General features: G+C 42.3%; 1 protein-coding gene across 14 annotated transcripts in view; it reads right to left on the bottom strand.

The window, feature by feature from the left end:
* Positions 1 to 27945, bottom strand: part of RCBTB1 (RCC1 and BTB domain containing protein 1) — a 103888-nt gene that overhangs the window by 25782 nt on the left and 50161 nt on the right. For all 14 annotated transcript variants that reach the window (XR_005034040.2, XR_005034041.2, XM_036932559.2 and 11 more), the window contains 4 exons: positions 25633 to 25740; positions 25102 to 25244; positions 23963 to 24153; positions 16672 to 16798 (listed from right to left, as the gene is read on the bottom strand). Coding sequence is in view for 12 of the 14 variants with exons in the window: in XM_036932559.2 (XP_036788454.1) it covers positions 16672 to 16798; positions 23963 to 24153; positions 25102 to 25244; positions 25633 to 25740 (569 nt within the window). In the remaining 2 variants the exon portion in view is untranslated. The remainder of the gene's footprint in view (positions 1 to 16671; positions 16799 to 23962; positions 24154 to 25101; positions 25245 to 25632; positions 25741 to 27945) is intronic.

The following is a 27945-nucleotide window of genomic DNA, read 5'->3' as shown; positions in this document are numbered from 1 at the left end:
CTTCTCCAAAGAAATTCATATGGCCAACAGGCAAATGAAAAGATGCTCCACATCACTACTCATCAGAGAAATGTAAATTAAAACCACAATGAGATATCACCTCACACCAGTTAGGATGGCCACATCCAAAAGACAAACAACAACAAATGTTGGCGAAGTTGTGGAGAAAGGGGAACCCTCCTACACTGTTGGTGGGAATGTAAACTAGTTCAACCATTGTGGAAAACAGTTCAGAGGTTCCTCAAAAAACTAAAAATAGAAATACCATTTGACCCAGGAATTACACTCCTAGGAATTTACCCTAAGAATGAAGGAGCCCAGTTTGGAAAAGACATATGCACCCCTATGTTTGTTGCAGCACTATTTATAATAGCTAAGAAATGGCAGCAACCTACATGTCCATCAGTAGATGAATGGAAAAAGAAGAGGTGGTACATATACACAATGGAATATTATTCAGCCACAAGAAGAAAACAAATCCTACCATTTACAACAGCATGGATGGAGCTAGAGGGTATTATGCTCAGTGAAATAGGCCAGCCAGTGAAAGACAAGTATAAAATGATTTCACTCATGTATGGAGTATGAGAACAAAGAAAAAACTGAAGGCACAAAATGGCGGCAGACTCACAGAACCCAAGAATGGACTAACAGTTACCAAAGGGAAAGGGACTGGAGAGGATGGGTGGGAAGGGAGGGATAAGGGGGGAAAAGTGGCATTATGATTAGCACACATAATGTAGTGGGGGGTGAGACATGGGGAAAGCAGTATAACACAGAGAAGATGAGTAGTGGCTCTATAGCATCTTACTACACTTATGGACAGTGACTGTAATGGGGTATAGGAGGGACTTGATAATAGGAGGAGCCTAGTAACCGCAATGTTGCTCATGTAATTGTACATCAATAATACCAAAATAAAGAACAAAAACAATATAGCTGCTCCTGTCTCTGAGTTTGCCCGCACTCTGTAAGTGCATAACTTTAAATTTTCCCAACCTTTCAGGATGCTTCTCTCTCTCTGAGGTTGCCTACACTTTCTAAATAACTTTAAATAAAACATTTACTCTGCTTCACTACTGTGTCTCTGCCCTTAAATTCTTTGTCATAGTAGGGACAAGATCTGAGGTAAATACACAACAACTGTCCCCCAACATATTTGGTGCCATGTGTTGAATGATTTACATCCCTGTTAAGCTGAACCCTCTCGCCCTGACAGATTTGGTGCTGCACAACTGGCATGGATTTCGAACCCCCAATGAGCCACACTGTTGGGCTGCATTCTCTCCCACTGATCCCAATTCCACCCTGAGACACTCAAACTGTAAGTGGGTCAGCAGTTAAGCAGAGGTTCCTTACATTCAGGTTTGCTTGTATCTCAGAGGCCATAAAGAACTCTGCTGAGGTTGCAAAATTCATATAGTCCTTTCCTTGCTCCTCTCCTTACTGTACTTATGCCCCAATGTCAGCTTCCAACGTAACTTAGCTGAGCAAAAGTTAATTTAAAAGGCTTGTAAGTCTACTAACAGCTTTCACTTGCGGTGGGGACAAGAACCGAGTTTCCCATTAGAAAGACTGCTGTTACCTCACTAAAACCTAACTGAAGTTATAATGACAAAGATGGTCTGTGGAAAAAAACTCTTCTACTGTGCATATTGATACGCCTAAAGAATGCAAGAGTAACAGTTTACAACATCATACTCTTGTGGTTAATGTCTCAGTAATATGTTTGCTTATTCAAGAAAAAATCTTAATATTAAAAAAGCTAAGTTCTGCTAACAACTATGTGACCTTCTGTATCTGCCTTTAAAAATCTTTTATTGTCACTGGTTAAATGAATGACTAAATATTGTTTCTTAATGACTTATAATCTTATTTTAAGCAATTGCCTTAAAAACTTTCTTCCCAAAGTAAAATTCAAGAGGTACTTTTACCTCTAGTTAACTCCAAGATTTTCCAAAGGTCAGAAAATTTCTTCCTCATACTGGAAAACGTTTTAGCTAACTCAGCTTATACATTTAATATGTAATTACTTGGGAACCACTGTCGAATGATGCTAAACTTTAGATGATTAAACTGTTACACATTACAGGAATAACCAAATTTCCTTGTCAAATGTGTTAACCATAGCCATTTCTAAGTCTTTTATCATTTATAATTGCTGTTTTATTCCAGAACTAGTAAAAAACCTAGATTCAAGCAAAGCAAGAATTAATTACCTAAGACTGAGTAAACTAGAGGATAATTTTAATTTTCAGGACATTTTGTTTCAAATGTTGCTAATCTTTTAAACAGAAAAAGTGTGTTTTAAACTTTTCCTCTTAATGTAGCTGAAAACAGTTTAGTAAATTATACCTTTAAAGCAGAAGTGAGGCATTTATCTTTATCTGATCCTACCAGAATTTAGAAACTCTCAGTAACTATTTTTATATTTTATGGCAACATTAGTTGCGTAAATTCAATAAGAATCTGCTCTCCGTGTAACAGGACACAATTGAAAACACCGGTTATTACCAAGGCTTTGACTGGAATGTCATATTGAGACACATACATGGACTGAGATATGACCAGACAGCTTTAAGAAACTAAGGTTGACTTTATGGAGCCAACAAAGCCCCTTGGAAGAACTGGCCTGGTACTTTACTTTCAGGATTCCCAGCAGCCTTATCAGGTGAGTAAGGAAGGTCACTTCCTGGCACGTGCAGCACGTGCAGGAACCTCAAAATATTTTGGGAACGTCAGGAAGAGAGGAATTCGCCCAAACCTACAAGTACTGCAGGCAAAACCTGATGGCAAGTCTGGCTCTTGGCTTTCCTGGCCTCAAGAAGTCCTTTAACAGCTCAATCTGTAATTCCTTATAAGAAGTTCCAGGAGAGCACATTTAAAAGATCCTATGTGATCAATTGCTTTTCTTGATGCACTTATGTAAATAAGCCAAGTGTTCTAAAGTTAAACTTATTTTCTTAATATGGGTATCTCTAATAAAAATGAGGGTAACTTTAGAGAAAGAAAGGATTGTTTCAATAATGCAGCTTTATCTATACTAGGTTCTAATACTAGTCATTGTGAAGTAAACTAAATCCTAAATTCTAGTTTCCTCAAATAGCTATCTATGACTCTCCAAGTGTTCCCAGTTTCCTCCCATCTCAATCTTACTATTCCTAATCCTCATATTTGGCCATGCATTTAATCTCCTTGTCAAGTTTGTTCTTCCAGAATGGAAAGTCCAACTCCAGATATGGCTCAGACAAGGATTTCAACCTATGTCTTTGACAAGCAGTGAGTGAAGAAACTAGTTAATCAACTCTCAGATTCATTGGAGGCTCTCAGAATCATAAGGAGTTCAGATCCACTTTTAGAAATGGGCATCCTAGCTATTACCCTTTGCTAAACTACTAATGCTTTTACTAGCCCAACTGTGTGAACCATGCTTACTAAACCACTTAACTAAATCTATTTCTTCCAGATTACAGTCCCTTGAGATTAAAGTCCTGTTGCCCTAAAATATTTAAGCCCTTACCAACTGATAAGTCAGTCTGATAGAGAAAAACTTACAAGGACAGCAGTCTAGTCCAGATGGCTCCTTTCTGCTGCTCTTCTTAGCAAAGACAACAAAAACTCTCTTAACTTCCCCCTTCCCTTCACTCCCCACTCTGCCAGGCACTTATTCCCTAAACTTCTCATTTGCTGTGCACATAGGAATGTTACAGAGACAGAAGCAGAAAGATATATATTGCTACCTTTACCATTGTTCGGGGCTCAGACCTTGGGAGATTACTCCCCTCTGAGCCTGCCAGTGTAAAATAAACCCTTAACACTCCAAGACTTCTGAGTGCTGCTTGGTTCTTCCATCAGTGATCGAGTCCAGGTTTTCCCAGTATTTTCCGTAACATTTGGTTCTGTGACGGGGAAACTCAACCATGCTGGCCCTTTGTTGCCAAGGATTTGGGGCAACAGCAGGGCAGTGACAGAAGGGGAGATCGCAACAGAGACAGCATGCCCTGCCTGATCTTTCAGCAGTCTCCTGCCCTGGGCCGGCACCTCTCTGCTATTCCTGCTGGACTCAAGACGTGGCAGGTGACCTGGTTCTGACGTCTAATCTGGTAAGCCTCCGGGCCCCTGACCCAGCCAATCCTACCCATTGGGATGGGAGCCTGATCACCTCCCGGAGACTTGTCTCACAGGTAGACATTCCCAGAGGGGAAATGTTTAAACTCTGGTCTGAGTGTGTGAGTGTGCAAGGCAGCTGAAGCCATTCAGTCTGCACCAAAACTGTGATTCCACAGCCTGCGCTATGGAATCTGAGTGGGGCCTTTGCTGCATTTGCGGTCAGCTGCCACAACATAATGGTGACTCAGCTTCAGCTGATGTCAGGAGCTGGTACAAACCACCAGCCTGATGACACAGTCCGGGCAGTTGGATGGAAGGGACTGCACAGCGGCCTTCCCAGAGGAGCAACCCCGATGTCCCTCCTGCTCAAAATATTCCTAATAAATTTGCTTATTTTGGTTTCAATTCAAGCTGTCCCTTCAGGGAAGAGGCCATGTCCAATTCTCCCTGAAAATTTTAGGTCTGGCCCTAAAGGAAATTGGAAAAAACAGCTACTGCCCTGTGACTACCCCCCGATGATGGGAAAGTGAGACCCCATGAGTATTGGACCCAAGTTTATGGGAAAAAAAGATATGGGAAATTTACCTGGGTTGAGGTTCCTTCCCCCGCCCCTACATGGCTTCCAAATAACATATCCAATGATTAATGGCAACAGGTGGGTACAGAGAACAAATGATGTTCTTTGGCTAGCCTGCCAAAGAACAGCCTGGCAAACTATAAAACAAATGAGAAAGGGGCATTACCTAACTCCAGATCAGAAAAATCTCCATTGTAAGTCTTACTGAAAATGGGTCTGAGGCACAGTCCATAAAATTTGTCCCTGCCTGCCAAAAAAGTCATCGTGTTCTTTTAGAGAGCCTCCTTCTTTCCTATCGGAGATGAAGAACAGGAGTATAACTATGAAAGAATGAGGGCCCTACATAAAAATAATAGAATAGTGAACTTCAGATAGTCATCTGTAAAAAAAGAAAGAGTCTGGCACCTACCTAACCTTTGTAAGATTTTCTGGCCACAATAACTAAGAACAAATCTTACTTAGAAACAAGTTAACTGCCAAGACCTGCCAAATGACTTAATCTCATTCTCCAAACTCATGTAACTGTGCTATGTGTCAATTAAATGATTAATATCTGTACTTTATGTAATAAAAGAGTATATAATTAAGTTGCTACTTTTCATTAAAGGCAAGGCTCAGCTTTTGCGTCTGTGTCCTCACTCATTCATTCAGTCACTGATGCTGTTCATCCTTCAGGAACTCCTGGACTCACTGGAGCTGGACTCCAGCAGGTTGACCTGCCCTGGGACTTATACAGGTGCACCTTAGTCAAGGCTGATCAAAGTCTCCGAGAGGAGCACGAATGGATGGGCATCTGACTGGTCGCCTCTCTAGAGGAGGCATCCCTTCCTTGTCTGTTGTTGCAGCACCGTTACATGGATACACAGACACATCAGGGGTCAGGGCACAGCAAATCCACAATTCTTGACACAATGATCAAAAATTTGAGGAAGGGATTTTCAAAAGACTACCGAGGAAAATTAACTCCCAGCAGGTTAAAAACTTTGTATGAATCTGAACAGCCCAACTTCATTGTAGGTGGCCTATGTAAGGGGCCCTAGATGTCCCAATAGTCTGCCAGGTCTGGTGGGTGATCACTGGAGATCCAGGTCATCCTGACCAGTTCTCATATATTAATGGTTAGGAATCACCCAGAGCCTTCCCCCTTGGGTGCGATTCACTTGTAACAGGCAGGGACAGGGTAGGGTCTTAGTCACCTCAACAAAGAAGCCTACAAAGAACCAACAGAAGCCTGAGCCTCTGCAGATTCTTGCTGGTGACCTAAAGGAAGAGCTAATATTACCCCCACCTTATGTGCCCCAAAAACCGTCAGCACCCAGACCCCGAGCGCTGATACCCAGCCAACTCCAGAACCAGTGAACCCACTTTCTCCTGGACCTGCAGTGAGGCTGCACCCTTGGCCAGGAGCAGGCACCCTTCAGATGCTAGTGCAAGAGATGCAAGAGCCTGAAAGACATAATAAATATGGGACCAAGCAGCCAAGCCAGTCCATGTTTTACGATCAACCCTTCTCCATAACTGACACCCTGTCAGAAAAGCCACAAGCCCTGGTTGATCTCATGGTATCCCTTGCAAAACCATCAGCTGACCTAAAATAAACTGTCAACAGCTTCTCTGCACCCTGTTCACAATGCAAGAGAGGAGGCAACCAGGGTGCATGGGCTGAAATTGCTGTTCCTGAGAGCACCCCAAGTGGGACTTCACCACCCCTGATGGACCGCACCAGATCCGCCGATATGAGGACGCCCTCCTCCAGGGGATCAAAGCCAGGTCCAAAAAGCCGATGAACATGACCAAAGTTTCTTCAGTGACTCAACAACCAGGCTGCTATGACCCCATCATAAACCAACGAGATGATGCCCCCTAAAAAGAAGTATTTAAAGGGGTATCAGAGGGGGGAGTGATAGGGAGAAACTACAAGGACAGCAGTCTAGTCCAGGTGGCTCCCTTCTGCTGATCTTAGCAAAGACAATAGAAATTCCCTTAATTTCCCCCTTCCCTTCACTCCTCGCTCTGCCAGGCACTTATTCCCTAAACTCACTCCCCATTGCTCACTCATTTGCTGTGCACATAGGAATGTTACAGGTACAGAAGCAGGAAGTTATATATTGCTCCCTTTGCCTTTGTTCAGGGCTCAGACCTTGGGAGATTACTCCCCTCTGGGCCTGCCAGTGTAAATTAAACTCTCAACACTCCCAAGACTTCAAGTGCCGCTTGGTTCTTCCATCAGTTATCCAGTCTAGGTTTTTCCAGTATTTTCCGTAACAGGCCAAATTACCGAGGACAGTGACTTATCAGAATATGCCACATCTATGTATCAGTTCCAACAGGCTTTAAGAGAATTTGGACTCTCAGATCATAGCCTAACCCATCAGAGACCCAGCCTTTCTATAGCCCAGAGACCCAAGTCCTCATCAAAGTCTGGAAAGATGGGTCACCCCAATCTCAATTGCAGCCTATTTGGGAAGGACCCTACCCTGTCCTTATGTCTACCCTCTCATCTGTCAAGGTCCTGTAAGAATGAGAATAAGTTAGCATAAGAGTAGCCATCTTAAGGGCCTAGAAGCAGTTTTCTGAAGTTGTGACTTAAAAGAAAAAAAACTGGAGCTGGGTAAGGCCTTGGAAAACAAGTTAATCATGAACACCGGGATGGGGGCAGCTGTGGCCTTCGGTCAGCTAACCTTGGTCAGTTAATCCTACATACCAAGCTTATCGTGCAGAACCTCCCTAACAATTGAGGAGTGGTCTTATCTTGCTCTTGCTTAACCCCAGGATGTATGTCTTGCAAAGATAATGTGCAGCTGTAGAAAATTACTAAGAGTTAAGTGTTTTGAAAATGCTATATAAACCCTTGGCTCTGAGTGCTTGGGGTCCTTGTTGAGACCCGCTGCGTCGGGCTGACACTTGGACCCCAGCTAGCTGGTCTCTAAATAAATTCCTCTTGCTTATTGCATCAAGAGACGCCTTCTGTGAGTGATTTGGGGCGGGGCTCTTCTCTGGGAAAAATCCAACAGTCCCTAAAGTCACCAGCTGGATCCACCATTCTTGTATAAAGCGGTGGAAAAATCCAGCAGTGCAAAATCATGAGAACCAAGAATTCAGCTACACCTGTGAGCCGGTAGGAAATCCAAAATATCTCTTCAAGTGACAGCCACTTAAGATAAGAGCTCTATAACTCCAGTTCCCTCTTTCTGAGCATCCTTATGAGAGTGGGACTTAATATTCATTTAATGTGCTATTGTGAAACCTTTTCCTTTAGCCAGCAATATTTCTGACCTTGTTAGGTTTAAACCTTTAAAAAAATGGCCTTAAACTTGCCATCATTACTATCATTAACCCTCACCTTATTAGTGTAAGACCCAACGGCCTTATTCCGGTCTGCGCTTCCCCCCCAGTGAGGAGACGAAGGCCACGGCAGATCGATGCAACAAGCAAGAGGTTTATTGTTATTCCAGCTAGCTGGGGTCCAAGTGTCTGCCCCACACAGCGGGTTTCAACAAGGACCCCAAGCACTCAGAGCCAAGGGTTTATATAGCATTTTCAAAGCACTTAACTCATAGTAATTTTCCACAGCTATACATTATTCTTGCAAGACATACATCCTGGGGTTAGGCAAGAGCAAGATAAAACCATTCCTAAATTGTCAGGGCGGTTCCACACGATAAGCTTGGTATGTAGGATTAACTGACCAAGGTTAGCTGACCAAGGGTCACCGCTGCCTTATTCCGGTGTTCATGACTGATTATCTTGTTTTTCTCGGCCTTACTCAGTTCCAGTTCACACACACTCAGGAAATGGCTTTTGGGCCCTTAAGATGGCTACTCTTATGCTAACCTATTTCTATTCTTACATTTAACCTATTTCTATTCTTACATTCCCCTCTTCTTCTTGTATCTATTTCAATCATGAAACTAGGGGTCATCTGTTTGGTCAACACTCTGATAGTTCTGTCTGAACACTATGATTTGCATGGTGCTAATGCGTTCTTTGATAAAGGTAACTAGGCGGTTTAGGATGCAGGGGCCAAAAGTTAGAATTAATATTCAGATTATTAGTGGCCCTACTAGAGTAGAGATGAGGGTGGTGAACCATGGTGAGGAGTTGAACCAGGACTCAAACTACCCTTGGTTTTGTTCTCTTTCTCTTTTTTTTTTTTATTAGCTAACTCTTCTCTAACTTTGGCCATGGAGTCTTTTATTACTCTTGAATGATCTACATAGAAGCAACATTCTTCTTTAAGGGCAGCGCACAGTCTGCCTTTTTGGAGGAATGACATGTCTAAACTTCTTCTATTTTGTAGGACTACTTAACTTCTGGGAATGAACACATGGAGTGACTCTGGTTTGGCAGGCCCACCACCCATTAGATGGGGGAATATAATAAGTTGGGGTGGTATTTATTACTTCTGTCCTGTTGCAGAGGGAGGTGTAAGTTTTAGGAACTTTCTCAATGCAGGTTCCTTGCCCACTTATAGAGGATAAAGTGAGTCTTGGTCTTTTCTGCTGCCACCTACACTGAGAGGGGTCAGAAGACTGGTTGAGAGCATTAACAAATGCTATACTTTCGTAGTAAGGGGGAGCAACATCATAGCATAACCAGCAGGAGCGAGTTAGCTCGGGACGGATGGCAAGGGGTCCTTGATTAAAGATAATCTCCTGCCTTGATTTCTCTCTGGGTTACTGGTGCTTTGGTCCAGGCGCACATTAAAAGACTGCATGCCCAGCCTCTAAGGTGGGCTGAGATATTGTATATTTGCTAAAGAATCCTGCCTTTAGTATGCCATCTACAGCTGGGTCTGCATGCTAAGTCAGTTTCTCAGCTTGCAATATTATTTAGATCAGGAGGAAAGACAGCACATAGGCCTGGGCCTTTTAGTATGCTAAAGTGAATCTTATACACGATTACAAATGATTAGCATAATAAAGCATGTGCTACTCTTCTTTATCTGGGGAACATTAACTGATCTCACTGAAGAATGATTCTAGAGCTTAATGTTCAACATAGTTTTAGTAGGAGGGGAGTTTCCAGCATGTAGTTACGTTGCTCTGATTGCAAATATCCTGCCTTGCTTTCTTCAGAGGCTCTCACTTTATTCTGTCTAAGCCTATGGTCCCTGTTTTATTCTCTCCTCTACAGATAGAGACCCTAGCTGCTGCTAGGGAAAGGGGGCGATGACCGCTCTGGCTGCTTCGTGCTGAGAAGGGGGCGCAGTAAAGGGCGCAGCTAGGTCTCTATCACTGGTCAGTTGAGAGGGCCTCAGAAGGCTGGCGCTTCTATTCTGGGTTTCGTTTCTATTACTATTTGCAGTTTTGTGGCTTCTAGGCAAGATAAAACAAATTGTGTTACTAGGTTATGTAGCAATATCTGGAGTTGGATTTTCCATTCTGGAAGGAGGCTGCGTTATTGAAACAATACTTTTCTCTAAAATCACCCACATTTTTATTAGAAGTAATCAGGTTAAGAAAATAATTAACAGCTGGCTTGATTATTTGCACAAGTGCAGCAAGAAGAGCAATTGATTACACAGGCTCTTTTAAATATGCTTTGCTGGAACTTTTTGTAAGGAATTTCAGATTGAACTTTTAAAGGCTTCTTGAGGCCAGACACCCAAGCCAGACTTGCCATCAGGCTTTGCCTGCAGTACCTGTAGATTTGGATGAATTCCTCTCTTCTCGAGGTCTCTGCACCTGCCAGGACGTGACCTTCCTTACTCACCTGGTAAGGCTGCTGGGAACTCTGTAAGCAAGGTACCAGGCCAGTTCTTCCAAGGGGCTTTGTTGGCTTTATAAAGTCAATCTTAGTTCCTTAAAGTTGTTCACATCTGAGTCCATGCACATGTCCCTCAGGTATGACATTCCAGTCAAAGCCCTGGCAGTATAACCAGTGTTCTTAATTAGTCTTCTCACAAGGAAAGCAGATTCTTATTGAACTCGTGCAAATAAACATACTGCCATGGAATACAAAAATAGTCACTGAAAGTTTTTAAACTCTGTAGGGATCAGGTAGAGAGAAGGATGTTTCAATTCTGCTTATAAAGATAGTCATTTACCAAACTGTTGTCAGCTTAAGAGAACAAGCTTAAAACACTTTATCAGCAACATTTGAAACAAAAAGACACAAAATCATTTTCTTTAGTTTATGTAATCTTATGTAACTAATACCTGTTCTGCTGAAATCTAGTTCTTTACTAGTTTAGGAATAATAAAACAGTGAAAAGACTTACAAATGACAATGGTTAAAGATCTGATGAGAGCTTACTGTAAGACAGTTGACATAAGGAAATTCTGATATTTCTGTAATACAAAACATTCAGTAACAAAGTTTAGCATCATTCTCTTTGACAGTGCTTTCCTGGTAAATAAATATATATATATATCAGATAAATAAGCCAAATTAGTCAAATACTTTCTCTAATGAGAAAAAATTCCTCTGACATGTTCCAGGGGCCCTCTGGAAAATGTCAGAGTTAACTAGAGGTAGAAGCACCTTTTTGCATTTAATTCTTTTAGAACTGTCTATCATTACACATTTATTGTCTATATACCCAGCACAGTAAATGAGATATCTTAAAAAGGTGGGGCAGCAGGGGAGACTGCTGCTCTCAGTTTTTAAAGACAATATATAGAGAGTCAAAATAATTCTAGGTTACCAAGAATTCTTGAGAGAATGGTAGCAGATGGTAGGTTCCTCTGCTTTCATCTTCAGGAGGGGAAAAAAAAGCTACAATAAGAATTCACATTTAGCTAAAAGAACTGTCCAAACTCGAGGAAGATTATAATATCACCAGGCATACAAAAGACCTGTTAGACATACATGCAAAGAATGAATATGGCTATAGTCAAATTCAACTTAAAAGTTTAAGCAGAATCTCAAATTTAAATGTCTCTTTCCTTCACACAGATATTCAGATCTGACCAGAAATATGCTTTGAGATGAAAGAGATCAGGCATTTTACCTCTTCATTTAGGGATTGAGAAACGATGACCTTTGGCTTTCTAACCAGCCATTTCATTCATGGTGTCAATAGTGGGTTGTGGTGACATGGAAATGTATGCTGGATATGTGGATGGTTTAAAGATTATATACAATCAATAGCTTACAAACAGTGAAAATAATAAGAACATAACTCAGCATAAGTGTCCAAGACCAGATACAAAAAAGCAGAGAAAGTGCTTAAGTCTACAGGTCTTCCCTGAAAGCTTCAAGAATGTTTTACTCTTTAATAGTAGATAGAGCTTTTAATAGAATTTGCATAGCAGCTTATAAGATCATTTGCATTAAAAAATATGGAGAGTCCTCCATGTTTTTTAAAACATACAAACATATTCACAGCATATAAATTAAACTAGAAGACCTGGTGGTTTTCAAAAAAATCTGTTACAACCTTTCTCAAAAGTGGTCACATGTTTGTCCATCTAAACCTTTACAGTGAAACCTGTTTTTCTGGGAGAAACATAATCTTGTCCAGAGTCTACACAGTTGTTAACAAACTTTAGCTTTTAGTCTTTTTAATATTAAGATTTCATTTTTAAAAAATATTCTGGCAACTCACTGAGACTTTAAGCATGAGAAACTGCTTTGATAAAACAATTAGAGAACCCTTTGCAATCTTTCAACATTAAGAGCAGACTAACAGTTAAAGAAAACTGTTTTTTGTTTTTGTTTTTTTTTAACTGGAAACAAAATTCTAATTTTGCTGTGCACTTGATATCAAGACTCACTTGCTTTAATTTCACATAGCATGACTATATCTGTAAGAATATAGTAATTTATTCTTCATTTGCCCCATGGTCTCAAGCACATAAACGGGTGAGAATTATGCCTGGGCTTGCCTGGGTTTGTCACGCCTTATCTCTAAACATCTTGACCCTCCTCCAAAGCAACAGGCTGAGCAGATCCGCTACAACAAAAGGCACCACGCTGCTGCACCACACTGCTCTCTCTTTGTCTCTGTCTCTCCATCCCTCTCTAACAAACAGATGCACTTTAGAACAAAGCCACTTTCTTTTATCAAAAAACACATTCTTTAGCATGCAGACGAGTTTCCATTCTTTATACCTTCTCTTATTAAAACATACATCTTTTAGCATAGAGAAATGTTTTCCTTATTTAAGTAGTTTTCATTAGAACTTAAAATCATTTGATACTTTAACTTTCAGTGAACACTGAAAAACAGGCCACCGTAAACTGTTACACTAGCATTCTTCATCTATGAACATATATTATCATTTTTGGAAATGTGCTTTACAACACAATTTCTCATTAGGCACAAAATATGTCTATGTAACTTAGCAAACTTTAAAAATTTTGGTTACCACAAAAATTCTCAAGCTGTTTGCATACATACACACTGTTATACATTAATACAGTATTATTATTAAGATGTTTATTTGCTACACTTGTTTACTTATTTTTAGCAACTATGCCAGATTACTTAGAAAACTTTTACTAAACATTAGACAAAGCCAAGCTTTTCTTCAAGCATCTTCTTGAAATGTTTAACAGGTAACATCAACTTAAATGACTTTAAGTAAACTTTGGCAGCTGATAACCACAAGGACATGCCTGCCTCAGGCAAACCCAAATTAGCATTAATGCTTAACATTTTCCATCAGATTTTCTGGAAGTTTTAGAATGCCCAAATTTCACAAGCGCTTGTCTTTAAATCAATTTCATTAATACCATCCGGAGGTAGAAAGATATTTTCATTTACATACTTAGACACACAAACATACAGACTGAGACATAATGATAAGGTTCCCTCCGGCAGCCAGCCAACGTTAAAGGATGGCCACTTGAGGTGCAGAAAACACGAAATTTTCTCTTCTTGATGTCCGTGCTCAAATTGTGAGCTCTCTCCCTAATGTCTGAGAAAAACGGTCTGTCACGAGAGACAAGGGGGTCATCTGCGTCTGTCCCATTTCTTCTGTCAAAAAGACTAAGACAAACAAACATGACAAACAACAACCAGGCGCCTACAGAGAAGAATCTGCCATGGCCACGGAGACAAACCTGAAAGTAAGTTGAGAGCCTGTCGGACTGCAGCAGCAGCCGACTTTCCTCACAGATGAGGACCTCGTCCTCCAGATGGGGGCAAGGGACGTCTCCCAAGACCCCTGGTCGGCGACCTGCCAGCGCGTCCACCTAAGTCAATGCCGACCCAGAAACAGATTGGAGCTCCCACAGGTTGAGGGCCTGTCGGACTGCAGCGGCAGCCGACTTTCCTCACAGATGAGGACCTCGTCCTCCAGACAGGGGCAAGGGACGTCTCCCAAGACCCCTGGTCGGCGACCTGCCAGCGCGTCCGCCTAAGTCTATGCCGACCCAGACACAGATTGGAGCTCCCACAGGCTTTATACAGGTTTCAGGCTTGTTCGCGAACAAAAACACTGGGTGTGCTCACCAGCCGGCAAGGCAGTTTCTGATTAAACACAGAACGTTCTTACAGGTTTGACAAGAGACACATGGACACAAACACAGTAATATCTGGCCAGGGCAAGCCTCCGATCTTTGGCTTGTCGTTCCTCCGGAGGGGGGGGGCACGCGATCCCGGAAGAGCCCCCAAATGTAAGACTCAACGGCCTTATTCCGGTCTGCGCTTCCCCCCCAGTGAGGAGACGAAGGCCACGGCAGATCGATGCAACAAGCAAGAGGTTTATTGTTATTCCAGCTAGCTGGGGTCCAAGTGTCTGCCCCACACAGCGGGTTTCAACAAGGACCCCAAGCACTCAGAGCCAAGGGTTTATATAGCATTTTCAAAGCACTTAACTCATAGTAATTTTCCACAGCTATACATTATTCTTGCAAGACATACATCCTGGGGTTAGGCAAGAGCAAGATAAAACCATTCCTAAATTGTCAGGGCGGTTCCACACGATAAGCTTGGTATGTAGGATTAACTGACCAAGGTTAGCTGACCAAGGGTCACCGCTGCCTTATTCCGGTGTTCATGACTGATTATCTTGTTTTTCTCGGCCTTACTCAGTTCCAGTTCACACACACTCAGGAAATGGCTTTTGGGCCCTTAAGATGGCTACTCTTATGCTAACCTATTTCTATTCTTACAATTAGTTCCTCTCCTGGCTAAACCTAATCTTCAAATCCGTCACAGGGCTGGTGTGGCCCTGGCCAGCACCTTTCATCCCCCTCCTTGGAGTAATAGTATTAGCTCTCATATTCAGACCCTGCTTACTTAACCTTTGTAAGAATGAGTTAGCATGAGAATGGCCATCTTAAGGGCCAAAAAGCCATTTTCTGAGTACATGACTCAGGAAAGGAAGAACTGGCTAAGGTTTAATAAACAGGTTTTGAAGAACAAGTTAATCATGGACACCGGGTTGTGAGCGGCTGCAACCCTTGGTCAGCTAATCATGCATACCGGGTTGTGGGCGGTTGCGACTCTGGTCAGCTTATCTTGCTGAACCACCCTAACATTTGAGGAGTGGTCTTATCTTGCTTTTGCTTAACCCCCAGGATGTAGCAGTAGCCAAAAATTATGGAAAATTACTGTAAGTGCTTTTTTGAAAATGCCATATAAACCCTTGGCTTTGAGTGCTCTGGGTCCTTGTTGAAACCCACTGGGTCAGGCAGACACTTGTACCCCAGCTAGCTGGAAATAAACCTCGCTGTGTGACTTGCATTACCGTGAGTGTCTTCTGTCTATTTGAGAGGTAGTCGACTCCAGAACCTAACAACCTTCTAATCCAATTTGTGTCTTATTGCCTAGAAGCAAACTGCAGATGGTCTTAAGTCAAGGATTCCAACCTGTACCCTCCAATGACAACACCTCCATCTTCATAAGACCACTTGACAGACACCCCTACAATCAATCTGAGTCCTCTTTGCCTCAACAAACAGCAAGCAGCTAAAACCTGTAACTGGGTGTCCTTACTGTCCTAATCTCTGCCATCCCGACAGTCAGCAAGCAGGGGGACCCAAATAACTACACTTTCCCTCACAAGCAGGAAGCAGCCAGAGTGATCATTTGCCCCTCACTCCAATGATTTGGGTCCCAACTGCTTGAGGGGGGAATGCTAGGCAGGAAAATAGATATGAGCGGGGTGGAAAGAGAACAAGGTCAGTAAAGCCCCCTAGAAAGGACTGTTAACCAGTTAAAACTAGAAAGCCAGAAAAGACTCAGAGTTAAAGTTAATCAGTTAAAGCTCAAAAGGTCAAGAGCAACTTGGCCTTGAAGGTCTGAATATTCCTCAGTTAAAGAAAAGTATCTGAGCACAGCCCACATCTTCCTTGTGTTAATTAGATCCTTGTAAGGTTTACTGTAGCCTGCTGAAAGGCCCACCTATAAACAGCATAATAAAGACAGGAAGATCCCACCTTAAAGACAAAATTGCATTTTGAAAAAAAAACCCAGGAAGTTTAAGAAGATTCTTAACATACTCTTTAGCAAACAAATAAGTCTGCCCACCTTGGAGGAAGGGCAGACAGTCTTGATTGATAAGCTGATTTTGCAGAACTACCTAGAGGACTGATAAGAAACTTAATGTCTCATCAAAGATACTTGAGACCACTTAACAAGCCCACACCCTAGCCCTTTGTCACATTCCTGAAAAATCCTTAAAAGGGGGAATCCCCAACCTCTCAGGGCACTCCTCTCTCTGAGGTGTCTGCACTCTGTAAGTGCGCAACTTTAACTTTTCCCAACCTTTCAGGGTGCTCCTCTCTCTCTCTGAGGTCGCCTGCACTTTCTAAGTAACTTTAAATAAAACTTTTACTCTGCTTCAAAAAATATATATACACAAATACTTATACCACCACACTATGTTTTGAAAAGGCACATGAGTGGACACACACATGCAAAACTCGCCAATAATGAATGGATTGATACTACCTGCAAAAATATTAAGTTGTGCCATTTCTCTCTACTACTAAGGCTCTTTCTTATCAGTCCTCATTTTGTGGAATAACAAAGAAATGAGGATTGCAAAAAGAAGACTCTTAATGTCCCTAAGCTCATGCAAAAATACCTGATTTTCAAAACAGCTTTGTGGACATGGATATATTTCCCATCAATTCGGAACTTCAGATCAGCAGTTTCTGGACTATCGAATTCTTTCTTCAGTGACTCTGCAACTGTTAAAAAGTCTTCATGTTCTGAAGGCAACAAACACATTATTAATACAGAAAGCCCAGGAAACATACTCAAGATTTGGAATACTTCAAAAAGATAGCTAGTACCATTATGGATAAATAATTCCATTAGACAATTTTTTCAAAAGAGTTTATGCCTTATTTGACAAATCAATTTCACTGTATTGAAATAAATATCTTGAGTCTATAAACCACCAAATATATTTGGAAAGGTCAAATACCAGTCTTACATACACAGATACTAAAAAAATGTGTATTTTTTTAAAGAAAAAGTTACAGGTAGCCCATGATTATATAACTACTCACTCAAAACTTGAGGTGTTCTCTTTTAGAGCTAAGAATTTATCAATATTCCTTGACTGATAGACTAAGAACAACTTTGCCCCTCTTTGGGGTAGTTTAAGTGGGTTGGTAAATTCAACCCAAGGAGTGTGAAGAAACAAACTCACCACTTAAGCAGTAATGCATGTGATAAGATGCATACTTTTTCCTAGGTATGTGGAATCTAAACATCCTTCTTAACCCTAAAAATTAATGTACAAACAAGAATCCTTACACACTGTCTAAAAACAGAGTAAATCTACTTAGTAAAATGTGTATTCCAAGGGAACGTATTGCCTGATAAGAAAGAGAACTGCTGTTATGATCACAGGTAACTGGAATTGTGTCCTTGTGAAGAAAAGCAGACACTTGTACAAATTATACACTTTCTTGTACTTTATATGTATGCACAAAAAGAAAAAAAAAAAGCAGAAAAAGGCTTACAGGGAAGTAAAAAAATTCCAGAGACTGTCAGCAATGAATGAAGGTACTGGTACTATGGATACAGGAATCAGCCAGTGACTGCCCACAAGGTAAGAAGGTAACTCCATTAGAGAACTAAACTGTCTCTCAGCAGCCTGCAGTTCCGGGGCAACTCTTAGAGGAGGGACAACTGCTCAAACCAAGGTTGAAACTTAACAAATAAGCTTATTCAGGAGTCTTGCTGTCAGAATCTTCCAAGGAAATATCATTTGCCCCATGCCCTGTTACTTTACCCTACACACCCTCCCCCACTCAAAGCAGAGAGCTCTTGACTACGGAGGAAATGTGGACAGTCTCTCAAAAGTCAGGCTTTCCCGACTCTGTAACCTGGATCCCCAGCGAATAAAAGAAAGGAGATGGCTACAATAGACAAGGAGTCCAGGGGTCCAGACCACTCCCCATCTATCCCAACCACGGCTTACATGGCATCTCACTGCATCTAGTTTAAGTGTGAAATAACCCTCTCCTCCTTTCAGTTCTGGATAACAAGTATAATACTTCCTTTCAGAGAAGAAATATTCTTCAGGGGTATGAATTCACCATCTGACTTTCTTCCTAACACTCAGCTGAGATCATAAACTGAGAAGAAAAAAACACTTCTGACTTTTAGTGGGTAGAAGGGAAAGAAATCCTTAGGAGATAGATTCAATGACCATATTTTTTCTAAACTTAACATTAAAAAAATGTTACTTTGAAAAAAAAATGTTAGACTTTGTTCTGAAGAGACTGTCTTCTCAGGACTAGACTTTAACATGCAAAGAACCCGGGAGAGCCTTTTATAAACAGGTCAGGTTAAGTATAAGGAAATTGGAACATGCGCACAGAGGGTGTACACCATACATATGTGTGACTATGGCCAAATAGGCCCTCTCTGTGATGCATTTTTTCTAATCACAGTATTCACAGCAAAAAATTATAAAGAACCTGGAAACATTCAATTTGTTTCACTTTAAGTTGAGCAGCAGCTTAACTCTTCCTAAACATACTCTTGCCCCATGACCAGAATGACTGGTCACCTGATCACCAGACAGCTCCAGCTGCCTGCCCTACATGAGAATGACATGAGAATGACTTGTGTTCATAGGCTTCACTGTCAGTTGCTGAGCATCCCAAAAGCCCTGGGTTGTTAAGAGCTAATTTTCAAGCACAGAGCACCATGGTCCACTTATTCCCTCAACATAAAAATGAAAGAACTCAGAAGAAATACATTGGCAAAAAGGCAGAAATGAATAAGAAACAAAGAAAAATATATTTAAATTGTCATGTTAATGGCTACTCAGTTTTATGACATCTTAACATTCTCAATCAGTAATGGACACTCGAAGATGACAATATTCAGAAAAGGGACAGATTCCGTAAAAGATCACCCTGAATTCTACTATGCTTTATAAAACCTCTGTTTTGATACCATTCTGAAATAAAAGCATTTGAGATTCACTGAAAGAAAAAAAGAGAAACAAGGTGGAGTTAACATGTCATCTTAATAACTAAAAGTTCTTCAATATTTTTAAAGTTTATTTTTGGTCATATTATATTGAATTATATAATATATTTGGTATAACAAAAGTACTTAAGAACAAATATTTGTACATGAATGCTCATAACAGCACTATTCCCAACAGTCAAAAGATGGGAACTGTCCAAATGGGCATCAACAGATAAATGGGTAAACAAAATACAGTATATCTGTACAATATAATACTATTCAGCCATAAAAAGTGAAGAGTCCTGTCTAAAGAGTCTTAACATAAGCTACTCCATTTTATAAGTGACACGTTGGGACCAATTGCAGTAAAGGTCAGGTCCTATCTAGGTCTGTTCTGCAGCATAGCCCACTCTGCACGTGTCCCTTTCTGCGCACAGCCCGCTTTGCGCACAACCCATTCTGCACATGGCCCACTCTGCGCACAGTCTGTTCTGTGCACGGCCCCTTCTGCGCACAGCCCACTCTGTGCACAACCCCATTCCTGTGTATAAAAGAAGAATGAACTTGTACTTTGGGGTCTCCATCTGCGAGTGTGAGACCCCAGCATGCTGGCTACCCAATAAATGCTCTTCCTTTTGCATCCACGCGTCTCCTGGTTATTTGGAGGTCGTTTGCATGGACTCAACATTTGGGGGCTCGTCCGGGATCACGCTCCCATAACCAGCGACCATGCGGAGCGTGTGGGTAAGTGTGAGTGTGACTGCAGTGTTTGATTGCCTGTTAATGTGCTGTGTGTCCTTGTATTTGTGCAGTTTATTGGCAGAAACCTGATCTGGTGGTCCAGGGACTAGGTGGATGCACTATTTTTCCTCGCACCTTGGTGGGCACGGAGACATCCCTCGCTCACTTCTGTTTTTTGGACTTTTATTTTTCAGTCTGGTGGGAGATGGGAGGTCATTCCCTGACAGAGCCCTTTTATGGGAGAGGCCATCCTCCCACACCTGGTTTCTAGTTGGAGAGCATGACAGAGCCCTTTTACGGGAGAGGCTGTCCCTCTTTGTCTGGTTTCTTTTTGAAAAAAGGCGCCCTAACACTGTGTTCTCTGTATGTATACTCATATTTGTCTGTCTTGTCCTCTTGTTTCTCTTTGGCACGGGCCAGTCGCAATCTACTCCCTCTACTCCTCTATCTTTGTATCTCGCTTCAGTGACTTTCAAACTCAGGCTAAAAATCTTGTTCTTGCTGTCAAAAAGGGTAAACTTTCTATCTTTTGCAGGAACGAATGGCGTAAGTTCAGAGTCAGGTGGCCTGAGGAGGGAACGTTTGATCTCCCCACCATTTTCAGGGTCAAGGACCTTGTATATGGATGTCCTGGGCACCCCGACCAGGTTCTCTTCACTACTGAAGAGAGAGAGAGTCCTGACTGAAGCCCGGAAACTAGTCCCAGGGGTCGATGGGAGACCAACCACGGATTTAGATATTATAAACATCAGATTCCCCTCGAGTAGGCCCGACTGGGATTTCAATACAGATGAGGGTAAGGAGACGCTCACTGTCTACCGCCAGATTCTGATGGGGGGTCTCCAGGAGGCAGCACGCCGTTCCACCAATTTGTCTAAAGTAAGTCAGGTGAAACAGGAGCCCACAGAACCTCCTGGATCTTTCCTTGAGAGACTGCTGGAAGCCTCCAGGACCTACACTTCCCTGGACCCAGAAGCTGCTGAAACCCGGTCCATAGTAAGTTTGGCCTGTTAATCAATCGGCCCCAGACATAAGGCGGAAGTTACAAAGATTAGAAGGTTTTGAGGAAAAAGGCTAGCCAAACTTTTGGCAGTGGTTGAGAAAGTGTTCAATGACCGAGACACCCCAAAAGAGCGACAGACCCGTGGGTTGGCTAAGATTTTGTTGGCTAATTCATTAGAAGGTCCTGCCTGGAACTGAGAATTAAAAAGGCTGACTGAACAACGGGGCCCTGGAGATCCCAAAGCCTCCCTCAAGGGCCAGAACCCGCTGCAGAGAGACCAGTGTGCCTACTGCAAAGAGAGAGGCCACTGGAAAAATGAATACCCCAAGAGAGAAGCCAGGGAACAACCGAAGGTCCTCCAGATGGAAGGCTTAGACAACTGAGGGGGATGGGGTTCGGCCCCCCTCCCTGAGCCTTGGGTAACCCTGAATGTGGAGGGGAAGCCAGTGACTTTTATGGTCGACACTGGAGCAGAACATTCAAACCTTAAGAACCCCATGGGGCCCCTTTCTCCCAAACAGTCCTGGGTACAGGGAGCCACAAGATTTAACTGATATTCATGGACTATCCAAAGATCTGTAGACCTAAAACTGGGACGGGTATCCCACTCATTCATGGTTATCCCTGAGTGCCCCTACCCACTCTGGGGAGAGATTTGCTATCCAAGGTGGGAGCCCACATCCACTTTTAGGGCGACTCGGTTTCCGTAAACGCTTAGAATGGAGCCCCCGTCAGCATTCTTACCTTATTGCTTAATGATGAACATAGACTTTACACTATCCTGAGAAGAGAAAAAGACAACTATGAGCTCCTCCATAAGTGGCTAAAAAAGATCCCGGAAGTATGGGCTGAGAAGGGAGGCATCGGATGGGCAAAGCATCAGGCACTGATAGTGGTCCAACTAAAGGCCACTGCCACCCCTGTCCGTGTGCAGCAGTACCTGATCTCCCAAGAAGCAAAGCTTACTACTAGCTGCCTCGAGTCAACCGCTGTTTGCTTTTGAATGAAGAGATCCGGAGGACAGATTGAATGGTCAACTAACGTGGACCAGGTTGCCTCAGGGATTCAAGAACTCACTGACCATCTTTGACGAGGCCCTCCACAAAGATCTGAGTGAGTACCGGCGTTTCCTCCCAGAGGTGAGCCTGCTTCAATATGTAGATGGTTTACTAATAGCTGCCCGGACAGAAACAGAATGCCAGGCAGCCACTAAAGATTTACTTATGACACTGGGAAAACAAGGGTACCGAGCGTCTGCTAAAAAAGCTCAACTCTGTTTAGAAGAGGTCACCTACTTGGGATACAAACTCAAGGGGGGACGCCGATGGTTATCCCAGGCCAGAAAAGAGACTATTTTCCAGCTACCAAGGCCAGACTGTAGACGGGCTGTCAGAGAGTTCTTGGGGACAGCGGGGTTCTGCCGCCTCTGGATTCCTGGCTTCGCTGAACTAGGCAGATACCTTTTCCGGATGGGTAGAAGCCTTTCCAACCAAAAGAGAAACTACTGCTGTAGTAGTTGCCAAGAAATTCCTGGAAGACATTATTCCAAGGTATGGCCTTCCCGCTTTTATTGGATCAGACAACAGACCAGCTTTCGTCTCTCAGGTAACACAAGGGCTCAGTCATATATTGGGGACTAATTGGAAGCTACATTGTGCATATCATCCCCAAAGCTTAAGTCAAGTAGAAAGGATGAATGGGACCATTAAGGAGATTTTAACCAAATTAACCCTAGAAACTGGCAGTGACGGGGTGACTCTCCTCCCCTTTGTTCTGTTCAGGGTCAGGAACACTCCCTATAGATTGGGCATGACCCCGTTTGAAATCCTGTTTGGCAGGCCTCCCCCCCAATCCTTCCCAATTTGTGAGCTGATCTGATAGCTGAGCAAAATGATAAAAACTTTCTTTCCTCCCTACAAGCTTTGTTTCAGGTCCAAGAAGCCTTTTCAGTTGGTCCCCATGGCTAACAACTTTATTATCAGCAGTAGCAGGTCCCCTCTTACTTCTGATACTAGCTCTTACATGTGGCCCCTGCTTTATTTGTACAGAAACGGACCTCCACCATCCAACTCATGGTCCTTAGATCTCAGTACAGGCCCTTGAGTAAGGAAGACCCTATTCCGTTACTTCAAAGATTTGAAGTAGAATAAAACTCAAGGGGGGAATGAAGAGTCCTGACTAAAGAGTCTTAACATAAGCTACTCCATTTTATAAGTGACAAGTTGGGACCAATTGCAGTAAAGGTCTGGTCATGTCTAGGTCTGTTCTGCGCAGGGCCCGCTCTGCGCAAGACCCACTCTGCACACAGTCCGTTCTGCACACGGCCTGCTCTGCGCACGGCCCGTTCTGCGCATGACCTGCTCTACGCACAGCCTGCTCTGCACACGACCCGTTCTGCGCACGACCTGTTCTGCGCACAGCCCGCTCTGCGCACGGTCCGTTCTGTGCACGGCCCATTCTGCGCATGGCCTGCTCTGCGCACAACCCCATTCCTGAGTATAAAAGAAGAACAAACTTGTACTTTGGGGTCTCCACCTGCAAGTGTGAGACCCCAGCATGCTGGTTACCCAATAAATGCTCTTGCTTTTGCATCCACGCATCTCCCGGTTATTTGGAGGTCGATTGCACAGATCCAACAAAAAGGAATCAAGTCCTCATACATACTGCAACCTGGATGAGCCTCACAAGCATTAAGTAAAAGAAGCTAGACACAAAAAGTCACATATTCATGATTCCATTTGTATGAAATATTCAGAATAGGCAAAGCCATAGAAACAAAAAGCAAAGTGGTGATTGCTAGGGTTTAGGGGAAGGGAGAATAAGGAGCAACTGTTAAATGGGTAAAGGGTTTTCTTTTAGGATGAAGAAACTATTTAGAACTTGATATAAATGGTAGTTATACAACACTGTGAATGTACTAAATGCCTATAAATTGCAGACTTTAACATGGTTAATTTTATCTGAGTTTCATCTTGAAAGCAATTAAAGGGAAAAAATAGTAAGTCCATACATTATTTCATACCATAATAGTAAAGTTTAACATGCAACTCTAATTTGAGAAAAGATATTAAAGCTAATGGAGAACAAAACATTCTAGAACTTAATATTGCCCACAGCAAGTAAAATACGCAGAAAAACTGGTCAGTTGACAGTACCATTCTTCCTGTAAGGAAGCAGCTCTGAGCTTTCTCACCTACAGACAGGAGGCGCCATGAGACAGCAGGAGTGGCGAAGCAGGCGAACACATCGTCCGTGCAGGAGAAGTGGGTGAGGTGGGGCAGGGTCACCGACTGGCCCCGGCACTGGCCCCACATGTACACGTGCCCGCCCTGTGTCTTGGCAGCCGATGTATGGGCAGAGTGGCAGGCTGCAACCTCTACAACCCTGGAAGTTTTAAGAAAAATGCATGTCACTTCTTTATCACACCACACAAGGTAAATAAAAGGTTCATGTGTGGAATAGCTCAAAAAAACAGCCCAAGATAAGGGACATTAGCTGCCAAGTCCAACGGACAAAACCAGAAGACTGGAGCAAGAGAACTGTGTTTCTCCCTTCCTGGTTGCCCCACTCCCTTTCTAACTTCATTTTGATTTAGGATAAAAAACACAAACAGTTGAGGAAACCTGGGAAAGGGGTACTGAGTAAATGAGGAAAGCAGACAATAAAAAAATATCCTGACAGTCTGGGGACTTAGACAGTAGCAAAAAAACACTGTCTTCAATATGCCACTCCCTTGATAAAACTTTTTCTCTCATCCATGGTCTAGGGGTCATGGACTCTGAGCATCTTAGTCCAAATGGACATCAAGTGAAACTTAACATTTTTCAGTATGCTTCTTATGCAAGATCCTGGAAACAAGTCAATACTCTTAAGACTTAGTGGGTAAAACCTCACAATTTGGCTGAACAAACATTAGCATCTATTCCAGTAACACGCATCAAACCAAATCAATATTTAAACGAAAATGTCCTTTCAAGAGCAGATTTTACTTATTTAAAAGTTGTTTTAATTGGCTCAAAGGAAATGTACTGCCCTTTGAATCTCAACATTCTGACAGACCCTGTTTTGCTTCCCCACTCAGTGGGCAATAGTAAGGTTGTAGGGATCACACCAAGATGCATCAATGCCTGTCAACCAAAGGAGGTCACTTTAGAGAGGTGAAAGAGAATCATGTCAACTTCATATTCATTCTGGCTGGTACTCAAACTCTTTTGTTCAAAGTGAGAATGTTAATAAACAGCAGAATTATAAAGCCTAACCCCACAGCTCCAGCACACACAGTCTCAAGTCCAAAATACACACACAATCCCAAAACATGGTACAGCCAGTTACCTTTCTTTCTCCACCACGATGTGTGCTGGGCTTAGCAGGTTATTTTTATTGCCAGTTCCCAGCTGCCCATACGTGTTAGCTCCCCAGGCATAGAGCAAACCCTCATCTGTTAGTGCTAGAGTGTGTGCATAGCCGCAGACAATCTGCAAGTAAATTTAAATGGTTACCATAAACAGGTAAAGAGGAAGGGCAGGGAAAACATCTATTTAAAGACAGCCAGCTTCTACAGAATGCCAGTTCATCAGCAGGTGTGACTGACATTCTCTGAAACATTTCTAAAAAGCATTAGAAAAGCCTAAACCTGAGACTACAGGATTTTTCCAATCTCTTCTTTTACTTGTCAAGACTGATGAACCACTACCATGATGCTCCTTCTTATCAGGGGAACTTAGGGAGGGTGTAACCCTAAATGTGGGAGATGAAGGTGGAGAGCTTTGTTTGAAAAGATTTACTGAAGAGTAAATCTCCCGTGATTCCCCAAGTCAGAGCAGGAAAGACAGATGGGAGAAGCAGTGAGTCCAACAGACATACCTGGTTCACACACACACTGTGCAAAGCTGCCACTCTCACGGGGGTCAGCTGGTTGCCATTGTTCCCCAAGCCTAACTGGCCATTGCCATTGTAACCCCAGCCATACACCTGAGAAAGGAAGAAAACAGGCTTTTAAATCTGCTAGTAAGGCAGACAGATAAAATGTAGTCCATCTAAACAGATACTTTTCTCACCTTCCACACCCATATTCTACTCTGTATGACCCCACAACTGATCTCAAAATAGAAGGTATTTTGGTTTTGGGGGTGACAGAATTTGGCCTCAGTTCCTACTCCATAACTTACTGTGGGATAGCCTTGGGCAGGCTGTTTATTCCTGTTTTACACATGAGGAAGCTGAGGCTCATTAACAATTATGTCATGTCACCTACTCCATTTCAGGACATTGTAAAAGATACTAGAATAGGTCTTTGGCCACAGTTTAACAGGAGAGATGCATATATACCAATTTTTTCAGCTGGCGGCAAGTACTGTAACAGAGATATTGAGGCACAAGAGGAGTAAAGAGGAGAAAGGATTTAGCTATAGGAAGAAAGTTTAGGTAAGACTTTAGAAAGCACAGATTTAAGCAGGGCTGAAGGATGAATGAAGGTGAAGGTATTTTAGGAAGAGGGAACAGAACGTGTTGAAGTAGGTTCAGATGACAAGGAGGTAGGCCTACCTGGACACATCTGGGGTAGTGGTAGGAGAAAAGACTAAAAGGAAAGGGCTAAAGGGGTAAAATGCCAAAAAGCATAGCAGGGTAAGTGGAATACATCATCTATGGACCTTCCACTGTAACACTTCAAAACAGAGATTAATAATGATCCAATTTGCATTTAGGAAAGATCACACTGGCTGCAACATGGAGGCTGACTGGAATGTGTAGGACTAGAGGCAGGAAGACCATTCAGTAGATAAATTCACCTCTCATCAGCAAATAGGTGATCTCTGATGAGGGTCCAAACTAGGCAGTCACAGCAGGACCAAGAGAGAGGGAATGGATAGGAAAGAGATTAAAGAGGGAGATGTAACAGAATATGGTGATCCCTTAGGTACCTGGAATGAGAGGAGAGTCATCAGCTGAAAGTAGCAGAGCTGTGCATAGGTTTACAGTAGTGTTAAAGGTTCAGAATAACCAGTGTGGGACATGGGAAAAAGTACTGACAGGGAACAGACAAAGGTCTTATTCAAATAAGAAACCCAAGATGTATGGTGGCACCATGCCCCACGGGAATGCAGGGCAAACAGTTACCAGTTGGGCTTTTTCAAGACGTGATAGAGGGGAAAGGGGACATGAACTTTAGGGTACTAGCAAGAGATGGTTAAAAGCACTTTCAGGGTCAGAAGTTTAATAGCTTTGAAGTTTCTGGAGAGAAATCTGGCAAAAGATAGCAAAAATTGTAATGGCATAATCCCTTGACCAAGAAATCCTATTTACTTGCGTAAGTGTACAAAGATATATACACATATATACACATAGAAAGAAAATCTATATAACATTGCTTATAATAGCAATAAATTAGAAACAATTGAAATGTTTATCAGTAGAGTTCTGGATATGGTTCATCTACATCCACACAAGGAAAACTAAGCAACCACAATAATGGAAAGTAGCTATAAATGATCTGATAATAGATTCAGGTAGAATATATGTTGTTAAGCAGGGAAGTTGTAGAATAGCAGAAAAAAGCAGTAGGTATAATAATCCATTTTTAAAAAGTAATTACATTCACCTATATATACTTGTTTATAGAGACAAGCCTAAATGGATATACAACAACAAGGTTGGGGAAAGTATTCACTTTTTACTTTATGTTTCATTTGTTTTCCTTTGTTAAAATAACCACATCATAATAATTTTAAGACTATGCTTATTTTTCAATACAAAGGAGAAATGAAAAATACTGGAATGGAGGAAGTTACATGACTATCCCAAGGAATTCTGAAGGCATCCCAGCTGAAGTCAGGACTAATTTGAAAAATAAGTTAACACAGGTGAGTCTTCATTAAACTCTAAAGCACTCAAGCACCCCAATGCATCATTCCATACGTCTGTGTACAAAGACAGGTGTCTGTACAGTGTTTGTGCACTGAGACTTGTCTAGATGGTGGCAGCTCCATTTAAGTAAAAGTTGCAACCAGAATATAACAACTACCAGGACAAAAAATTCTACTTGTGCAAGTTGCTTCCTCCTGTGAAAAAACATTCCAGGTGCAGGCAGATAGTTTTACAGAAATTACACTGACTGCATATAAACATATCAGCCGACTTTAAAGAACGCACAGTTGATGTCTTCATTGGAAGAAAGAG

This window comes from Manis pentadactyla, chromosome 17, assembly GCF_030020395.1.
Source record: "Manis pentadactyla isolate mManPen7 chromosome 17, mManPen7.hap1, whole genome shotgun sequence".
Taxonomy (NCBI): domain Eukaryota; kingdom Metazoa; phylum Chordata; class Mammalia; order Pholidota; family Manidae; genus Manis; species Manis pentadactyla.
This window is presented reverse-complemented; position numbering and strand designations above follow the sequence as displayed.